General features: G+C 56.7%; 1 protein-coding gene across 1 annotated transcript; it reads left to right on the plus strand.

Annotated features, from left to right (window-relative positions):
* The first annotated feature begins 1,515 nt into the window (after nt 1-1,515).
* Crabp2 (cellular retinoic acid binding protein 2) lies at nt 1,516-7,061 on the plus strand. Its single transcript, XM_027921009.2, has 4 exons — nt 1,516-1,630; nt 5,530-5,708; nt 5,914-6,030; nt 6,702-7,061. The coding sequence occupies exons 1-4, from the start codon at nt 1,561-1,563 to the stop codon at nt 6,750-6,752; spliced, it is 417 nt and encodes a 138-aa protein (XP_027776810.1). The 5' UTR covers nt 1,516-1,560; the 3' UTR covers nt 6,753-7,061.
* Nucleotides 7,062-8,816: the final 1,755 nt, after the last annotated feature.

Genomic DNA, 8,816 nt, shown 5'->3' on the forward strand with positions numbered 1-8,816 from the left:
CTCCACCCTTGGCCACGCTGGCAAGGAGGGGCCAGGCAGGGACATAGGGCTGGGACCGTTTGTGGGGGTTTTCGTCCCGCCTTAGAAAGAGCTGAAGAGCGAGCCCTGGAAAATGGGGTGTGGGGGCAGTGGGGTGCAAGCAGCTGGGCAGGAGCGCTGCAGGGCCCTTGGGCGCTGGAGGAGGGGACGTTCTTCCCGCTCCAGGCTCTGCACCGGTCCTGCTCAGCTCCTCTGCGGTTTCCGGCCCCGGGTCTCCGCGCCCATCTCTGAGGCTGTCCGTCTCTCCGCAGCTCGGTTTCTCTGTCCTGCGGCGCTCTCCAGGGGTCTCGTCACTACCCTTCGGGTCTCCGCGGAAAGCTGTGCCCCACACCCCCACCTTTGATCTCCCACTTCAAAGTCGTTCGCCAAGGGGCCGACGCTCCTTCCGCCAGATTTACAGCTCAGAACGGTGACACCTGAGACCCTACTCCGCCCCCTCCCTGGGCACCCAGGCTTTTTCTCCAACCTAGGTGGTAGCGCGACTCTGCACCTCTGTCTGGGCTCCCCCTCCCTGGCCCCTCTCGGGCAGGGGGAGCGCAACCGCAGAGAAAGCGCCTTAATAAAGAGCTCGTGTCAAGTGATTGGTGGTGACCTCTGCCCTCCCCAGCCTCGCTCCCCCGGCTCCCGCTTAACCCCTGGATGTCCGTCCAGTGCATTAAGAGCAGTGAACCTCCTTTCGCCCACTTCGAGGGTCCCCAGGCACTACCCCAAACCAAAGCCGAATCTCGGGGTGGGGAGACCTTGCAACCCCCTCCGGGCCTGGTCGCGTCGTTCCAGCAGGGGGCGCCGTTGCCTCGCTCAGATGCCTGACCCCGGAACCCCGGGCTGTACCGACCTCCAGGGCTCCCCAGGCCTCTGGAGCTGGAAACTATCCCGAATGAATCAGTTCGGGCTCCACTGGAGGCCAAGTTCGGTTGCCCGTTTCCTTCCCCATTTCTAGCTTAAAAACTGGGGCTCATTCTAGTGGGGTCGTCGTGTGTCAGGCATGGGGATCAGTACGGAAGAGGGAGAGTCCAGGTCTGAGTCAAGCTGGGGACCGGTGAGAAAGAGGCGAGACGTGACCCTTCGGTTGCTCTGCAGCACGCGAGATCCGAGCATCTGGCGACCCCTCCTCCGCCCGAGATCGCGATGCAAACGCTCGCCTTCCATTCCCCGCGCCATCCTCCTGCTGGCGGAGGAGGCTAGCTCAGCCTCCAGAAAACTCACCCACCGGGCTAGAAGGAGACTGGGTGGGAGGGTGGAACGAGACGCGAGGTTGGCAGCTGGGGCTCAGGGCCCCCCAGGTGGGCGGGAGGGCGGAGCGGGGGCGGGGCCACCTAATTCCTGGGCAGGGGCGGGCCTCGCGCGGGGTATAAAAGCTGCCCGCGCGGGAGCCCAGGCCAGCTTTGGGGTTGCCCTCGGACGGTCTCGGTGATTGAGTCTCACCTTCCGGCGAAGGCGGCGGCGACGTCTATTTCGATTAAAAGCGACTCAGCGTCCAGGGCTCTTCTCGAGGGAACCCCCGCCCGCACCACCACCACCATGCCCAACTTCTCCGGCAACTGGAAGATCATCCGATCGGAAAACTTCGAGGATTTGCTCAAAGCGCTGGGTAAGGAGGTCTCCGAGCACTCGGGAGAGGCCAGGGGGTCGCTGGAGTCCTCGGAGGTGGAGAGGTAGGGACGGGAAAGAAAAGGAACCGAGTCAGGGCGCGAGCGCCTGGGCGCCTGCCTCCGGAGAAAGGGGCATCGGGTCGCCTGGGCCCCGGGGCACTGGGCCCGGCCACCTAAATCCTGCTTTCTCCGGCGGGGCGCCCACCCGTGCCAGCTCCAGCGGTGACTCAACCTGTGAATCAAGGAGAAACCAGAAACACGAGGTTGGTCGCGGGAGGGGGTTCGCCAAGCCGGCTCCTTGACCCATTCATTGACCGGGACACCTGGCTCTGGGAGGGAGGCTGGGTCCTTGGAGACCTTCCAGCCTCCTTCCCCAAGGCCCCGCCAGTAACCCAATCCTCGGGACAGGTTCTCTACCCTCCGTGCCGGCCCGGCCACCTGGTGATCCGCTGCCCCAGCGCCCCCTCCCCCTCCCCCTTTTGCGCTTTCCGCTGTCCTCAACACCCCACCCCGCCCCCATCTGTGAGACAAATATTTTCCTACAGCAAGCAGTCCAGAGTCCTAAAATCGCTCTGGATAATTATCACTTTCTTGGATTTCAACAAATGGCTTCGTGTGAAACCCCAATCTCCCATTTCCAAAAATCCGGTTCCCGCCTCCCGGACTGCAGCCCAGCCGGCTGTGGTGGTCACAGGTGGGGAAAGCCCAGTGCACCCAGAGGGGCCTGCCAATTTTCCAGGCCACCTTCTGCCTATCGTCCCGGGTGGGACTGGGCCAGAGAGTCTGGGGAAGGGGACAGAGTCGGGGCTTGATTCCTGGGAGCTATATCCGGGAAGAGCTGGAGTTTAATTAAGGGACCCTGCAAGTGGGAAGAGAGCCAGGAGCTCTGGAGCCCGAGGGTAGGAGTGCCTTCCACTGCTGGACCCAGTAGAGACCCTGGTTGGGCTGAGGTGGGGGAGACGGCACTCCCTGAAGAGCCGCAGGCTGTGGGAACGAGTCTGGACCTCAGGATTGCTGTGAGGAGAGCAGGGATTTCCATCTTTCCTTGCTCTTACTTTTGACTGCTATCTAACTGCAATTTTTTTTTTTCAGTGTTAGGAATTAAACCCACAGAGTTTCATCTCAGCCTGGTTTTAATTATTAAATGTATGTGTGTATAAATCTATCTACACACACACACACACACACACACACATTTATTTATTTATTTATTTGAGAGAGGGTCTGATAAGTTGCACAGACCAGCCTTGAACTTTCAATCCTCCTGCCTCGGCCTCCTAAATTGCTGGGATTACAGGCGTGCACCGCCTTGCCCAGCTTCACCTCAATACTTCTTATATTCCTATCAGTCTTCTTGCTCTGCCCTTGATAAGATTGAAGACCGGAGCATAGGAGTTCTCCCTTTGGAAACACAGATGCCCCTCCCTCCCCTGGCTGCTCTGGATTCTGGCCCTCTCTCCCCAGTGGCTGGAGGTGGAGACCCCATCTGGAGAATGAGATCCAGAGCCCAGTCCCGCTGTCTCTTCAGTCTGTTTGTTCTCCCCACAGGGTCTCTCAGAGCCACGTGCCCTCCTCAGACCTCCACAGGGGGCAGATTGAAAACAGACCCCTTAGAAAAACACTGTCCTGAGTCAGCCAAGGTCGACTGGGCCAGGCCCAGCACCATGGCCACCAGGGGCTGGCTGGAGGGCTGCTTCCTCTGAACCCAGCCCTGCCCCTGCAGGCCCCCATGTCCCTTCCCATCCCCTTGTCCATTTCCTGGTGAGGGATGCTCAGGTATTTGGGGAATGTTTGTCCAGACCATCCAGTATGATGGCCAAGGCCTGCACAGCTGATTCTGTTACTCAGCAGTAAAGATAGCAGTGAGATCGCAGGTGGACTTCCTAGGTAGCAACAGATAGCAAAGTAACTTCTTTGTCTAAGAAGATGGGGTGGGGTGTGTCTCCTCTACAAAGTCAACTGGACCTGGAAATGTACCAAAAGTGGGGCTCTGGGGATCCTGAGGCGCTTCCTCCCTTCCTCTCCTTCTGTTTGGAATAGGATGAATCTGCTTTGATGCTGGAGAAAAGGACCCAGATCTGGAGGAGGGCGGGAGTGGACCCTTCCTATTGCATCCTTAAAAGATGGAGGAGTCCACCCGGCCGTGTGCAGTGGGCGTGGGGTGTAAGGCTTGGACCTGGGCCTGTCCTTGCAGAGGTGCTCCCGCAGCTTGGCTTCTTGTTGAAGGGTGCTCTCTCCTGTCTCCCCACTGCTCTTCATAACTGGGGAGCAGAGAAGAGAGAAAGCATATGGGGGCCCAAAGAGTCCACAGAGGCTGAGCGAGAAGGCCTGATCCCAGGGTGGCATGGGGGATCAAGGGGCAGGTGACACATCAGTATGGAGGTCCCTTTTTTCATTTCTCAGGGGAGAAGGGAGCTCTCCTGAGGGCCAGGCGGCATGGGGACCTTCCAGAAAGGCCAAGGAACAGGGAGGCTAATGCAGGGAACTTTGAGCCCAAGATCTGACTTTCTTGGCGGGGGAGGGGAGCCTTTCTTTTATCAGAAAAAAATAATACAAACAGTAACAATAGTTATCACTTCCTGAAGAAGATTTTTTTTTTTTTTTTTTTGGTATTTGGTGCTGGGGATTGAACCCAGGGCCACCCTACCACTGAGCTATATCCCCTGCCCTTTTTTATTTTATTTTTATTTGTTTGGTACTCAGCGATACTCTACCACTGAGCTATTATCCCCAATCCTTTTTATCTTTTATTTTGAGAAACAGGGTCTGGCTGAGTTGCCCAGGTTGGCCGTGAACTTGCAATCCTTCTGCCTCATCTTCCTGAGTAGCTGGAATCACAAGCATGTGCCAATGCACCCATCTTCATTTCCTGAAAACTTACAAGTGTGCCTGACACTATGTATACTAGATCCTAAACATGCTTTTTTTTTTTTTTCTTTTGGTACCAGGGATTGAACCAAGGGGCACTTAACCACTGAGCCACATCCCAGCCCTTTTTGTGTCTTATTTTGAAACAGGTTCTCCCTAAGTTGCTTAGGGCCTCACTAAGTTGCTGAGGCTGCCTTTGAACTTGAGATCCTCCTGCCTCAGCCTCCCAAGCTGCTGGGATTACAGGCGTGCACCACCACGCCTGGCTCCATATGCATCAAATTCTACTTGAGAACTTGCAAGGAGGATAATTTCCAATTTCCAATTAAGGAATCTAAAGTTCAGAGAGGTTAAACCAAGGGTTACCTAGCCTAAGAGGGGGACTGTGCCAGGAGAAAAATCACAGCCAAATAGATCTTACTTCAGAGCCTCTGACTCCCCAGGCTGGTAGCAGGCTGTTCTGTAGAGAGAGAGCTCCTCCATCTCGCCCTCTGCTGAGAATCCCTGCTCTTAATTTTTTTTTTTTTTTTTTTTTTTTTTTGGTTTTGCAGGGGGAGGGCAGAAATTGGACAAAAAAAAGACCTACCTAGCTCCAGCTAGGGTGGGTAGTTAGGGCAAAAAGGGAGGTTGTCCCTAGTTCCTGGGTCTGCCCTGCGCTTGGACCTGGTGGGGGTAGGGGCAGGGCACACCCAGTGACTGAGGAGCCACCCTACAGGAGGTCTCCAGCCAGGGTCAGTGAGAGGACAGATGAGGTGAGCGGCCTGCAGCAGGAGGCTTGCCGGGTGGGAGCCCAGACAAGCTGTCCCTGAAGATTCTGGGGCACAGAGCTGGGAAGCCCCAGTCAGGCCTGCTGACTCAACCAGGTGTGGCCACAGCTAGAACAGGGCACCCTTCCCTGCCCTTCCTCCCTAAACCTATCATCTTTCACCCCCAGCATCTCCTGTAAGCTGCCTCCCCAGGTCAAGCCCCAGGTCACTGCTCCAGCTGTCTGGGTGTGTGTGTGACAGTTGTCCCCTTCCCTCTCCTGCAGGGGTGAATGTGATGCTGAGGAAGATCGCGGTGGCCGCAGCATCCAAGCCAGCAGTGGAGATCAAACAGGACGGAGACACTTTCTACATCAAAACCTCAACCACCGTGCGCACCACGGAGATCAACTTCAAGATCGGGGAGGAGTTTGAGGAGCAGACTGTGGATGGGAGACCCTGTAAGGTGAGTGCCAGGAAGGGTCCTCCAGCCTGTGGCATCTCTTGCCCTGTCCCTCCACGTGGCACTGCCCCAGATTTCCCGGATTCCTCCTCTGCTCCCCACGGAGGAGATCCTAGGGAATGGGGGCGGCAGGGGGTGCCGTTCCTTGTTCCTCTCACTGCATGGCTCCTGCCACAGTCCGAGTCACTTGGTCACCTGTTCCTTGCAGAGCCTGGTAAAATGGGAGACCGAGAACAAAATGGTCTGTGAGCAGAGACTTCTGAAGGGAGAGGGCCCCAAGACCTCGTGGACCAGAGAACTGACCAATGACGGGGAGCTGATTCTGGTAAGTCCCCGCCTCCCGACTAAGAAAACCCAGTGCCACCTTTCGAGATTCCCTGGGAAGCTCTAGAAAGAAAGGACACACACGGTTGGTCCCCTGCCCTCCAGATGGGGCTGCTCGGATGGGTCTAAGCTGCCCCTGTCGTACACAGCGTGCCTTAGAAATGGGGCTCCTTACGGGGCTCAGTGGCACCCCTCTGTAATCCCAGCAGCTCTGGAGGCTGAGGCAGGAGGATGGCAAGTTCACAGCCAGCCTCAGCAACTTAGTGAGGTGCTAAGCAACTCAGCAAGACCCTGTCTCTAAATAAAATATAGAAAAGGGCTGGAGGTGAGGCTCAGTGGGTAAGCAGCCCTGGGTTCAACCTCTGGTACAGAAAAAGAAAGAAAAGAAAAAGAAATGGTGTCCCTTTTGTGCAGAGCACAAGATGTGCATTGAGGGGCCCTGGCAGTCTCCGGGGGCTCTCCCTGGGTGGGGAGGAGGATGAGACCCTGCTGCACTGCCTTCTCCCTCAAATGATGCAGAGCCTTCTGGGACCAGCTCCCTCTTTCTGGTCCTGGGTGGGGGGTGGGGGGAAGCAACTCCAGACCCCAGGGCGAGCAGCGTACCCTCCCCTCGTCCTCCCCTTGCAAAGCCACAAGCTTCTCCCAGGCTAAAAATCTCTCCTGTTCTTTCAGACCATGACAGCGGATGACGTGGTGTGTACCAGGGTCTACGTTCGAGAGTGAGCGGCCCAGACCCGCCCTCCCCCAAGCCACCCCTGCTTCCCGGCCCCCCGGGCACTGCCTTCCCCCCATGCTCTCCTAGGCTAGCTCTCCCTCACCCAGGTCACCTCTGAGGTGGCTGGGATGCCTCTTGCAGGGTCTTGCTTTCTTGGACCCCTTGACCCCTCCCTTATGCCAACAAAGAGGGAGGGATTGCGAGAGCCCAGGTCACCCCTTCCGGCCTCACCGCCCCTCCCCAGATCTGCAGTCCCAGCCCCCACCCAGTCCCCAGCAGTTTATTTTCCTATGAGGGGACCTGAGGGTCTAAGTGACAAGGCCTGGCCCTCTGGCGTCCACTCTTTGTTCCTGTAGCCAGTAGGGTTTAGAATATTTATTTGTTAATTTTATTAAAAAGCTTGAAAAAAACAATTGTCTCTGGCTCATGCAGCAGGGGTCAGTGAGTGACCCGGACTCCTCCCCCGGATTCATGTTTCAGTCGCTCAGGTTGGGGCCCAACTTCTCATGTTTTCCACGGTGGTGACACCGGTCCGTCTCCCCAGTTGTCCCTTTCCTCTTCCGGTCTCAAGCCATGGGCCTGGCCTTGGTCCCCCACTCGGTTCCAGATAAGCTCATCCACACCCACAAGCTGGCCCTGCTCCTGCTAGGTCTCTGGGCAAGAGGTTGTCACCCTGCCACTCGGCCCTCCTCAAGACAAGCCCATTTCTGCCACTGTCCCTCCCTGCCTTAAAATCTGCATGTAAGCCAGGTGCGGTGGCCCAACTTGCAGTCCCCGCTACCAGGGAGGCTGAAGCAGGAGGATCACCAGTGTGAGGCCAGCCCGGGAAACTTAGCAAGACCCTGTCTCCAAATGAAATAGAAAAATGGACTGGGGATGAAGCTCAGTGGTGGAGCGGCCTTGGGTTCAACCCCTGGTCTCCCCATGGCAATTTAGCTGGGCATGGTAGAAAAAGCTTTGTAGTCCCAGCTACTCTGGAGGCTGAGGCAGGAGGTTCACTTGAGCCCATGAGTTTGGGGCCAGCCTGGGCAACATCAAAAAAAAAAAAAAAAAAAAGACCAGGCGTGGTAGGCATGGGTTCACATACCTGTGATCCCAGCGACTCAGGGGCTGAGGCAGGAGATTCACCAGTTTGAGGGCAGCCTCAGCAACTTACGAGGCTCTAAGCAATTTAACAGGACCCTGTCCCAAAATAAAAAGGGATAGGGATGTGGCTCAGTGGTTAAGTGCCCCTGGGTTCCATCCCCAGCACCCCCAAGTAAATAAATAATGAAGTCCACCTCTTTAGGTCCAGAATAAAGTCCAGCCTGGTAAAGAGGCCTTTGAGACGTGGCCTCCACCTCCTGCATTCATTCCTTCAAAAAAGTTCTCTGCCTCCTGGACCCGTCGGCACTCAGTGTCTCCAGAGCTTAGCTCCCGGCACAATGGCCCTGAGTGGCCTCTCCTTGGCCAGTGCCACAGTGGGCATGCTTCGTGGCCTCTGTGTCAGCGAAGAGTCTCCTCTCCTGCAACACCAGGGTGCCCTGGGGCTAGGGCCGCCTGCTTCTGCCCCTGGAAGGTCACGCTGTAGAGGATGGAGGGCCAGAGTGGGGACACAGCACCCAGCGCTCGTGAAGAGGCTTGGGGGGATGTGGGGCTGTCTCATTTATTCATCCCGTTTGTTTCCTGAGAGCCCCCTAAAAGCCAGGTACCCTGCTAGGTCCTGGGAGCTGGGACTTGAATAAAAAGACAGGCTCTCTGGCCTCATGGGGCTCGTCGTCGGGGAAAATGGGCCTTTAGTAGGAGAGATGGAGATTGTAATAGTAAGTGGCCAGATAAATGCATAATTGAACATGTGGTCAGTGTCCTGAAGAACACGAAGGCGGTGGGGAGAGAGAAGAACCCAGCAGCTGTCATTTAGACTGGGGGTGAGCAGAGACGTCAGCAGAGAAGGTACTGGAGGGACTCAGGGAATGAAGAGCAGAGGAGCCACAGGGTACAGGCCCAAGGCAGAGGAGCACTTAGGGTCCAACCAGTGTCCCTTGGCAGGAGTTCTGGGAGGCTGGAGTGGTGGGCGGAGCTGGACCATGCAG

The sequence above is a fragment of the Marmota flaviventris genome, chromosome 10 (assembly GCF_047511675.1).
Source record: "Marmota flaviventris isolate mMarFla1 chromosome 10, mMarFla1.hap1, whole genome shotgun sequence".
Lineage (NCBI taxonomy): Eukaryota > Metazoa > Chordata > Mammalia > Rodentia > Sciuridae > Marmota > Marmota flaviventris.

Excerpts from the sequence above, each read along its gene's own strand:
- Crabp2 (XM_027921009.2), top strand. The coding sequence starts at position 1,561 with ATGCCCAACTTCTCCGGCAACTGGAAGATCATCCGATCGGAAAACTTC. Across the intron at positions 1,631-5,529 it reads GGATTTGCTCAAAGCGCTGG|GGGTGAATGTGATGCTGAGG; the intron begins GTAAGGAGGTCT and ends CCTCTCCTGCAG. Across the intron at positions 6,031-6,701 it reads ATGACGGGGAGCTGATTCTG|ACCATGACAGCGGATGACGT; the intron begins GTAAGTCCCCGC and ends CTGTTCTTTCAG.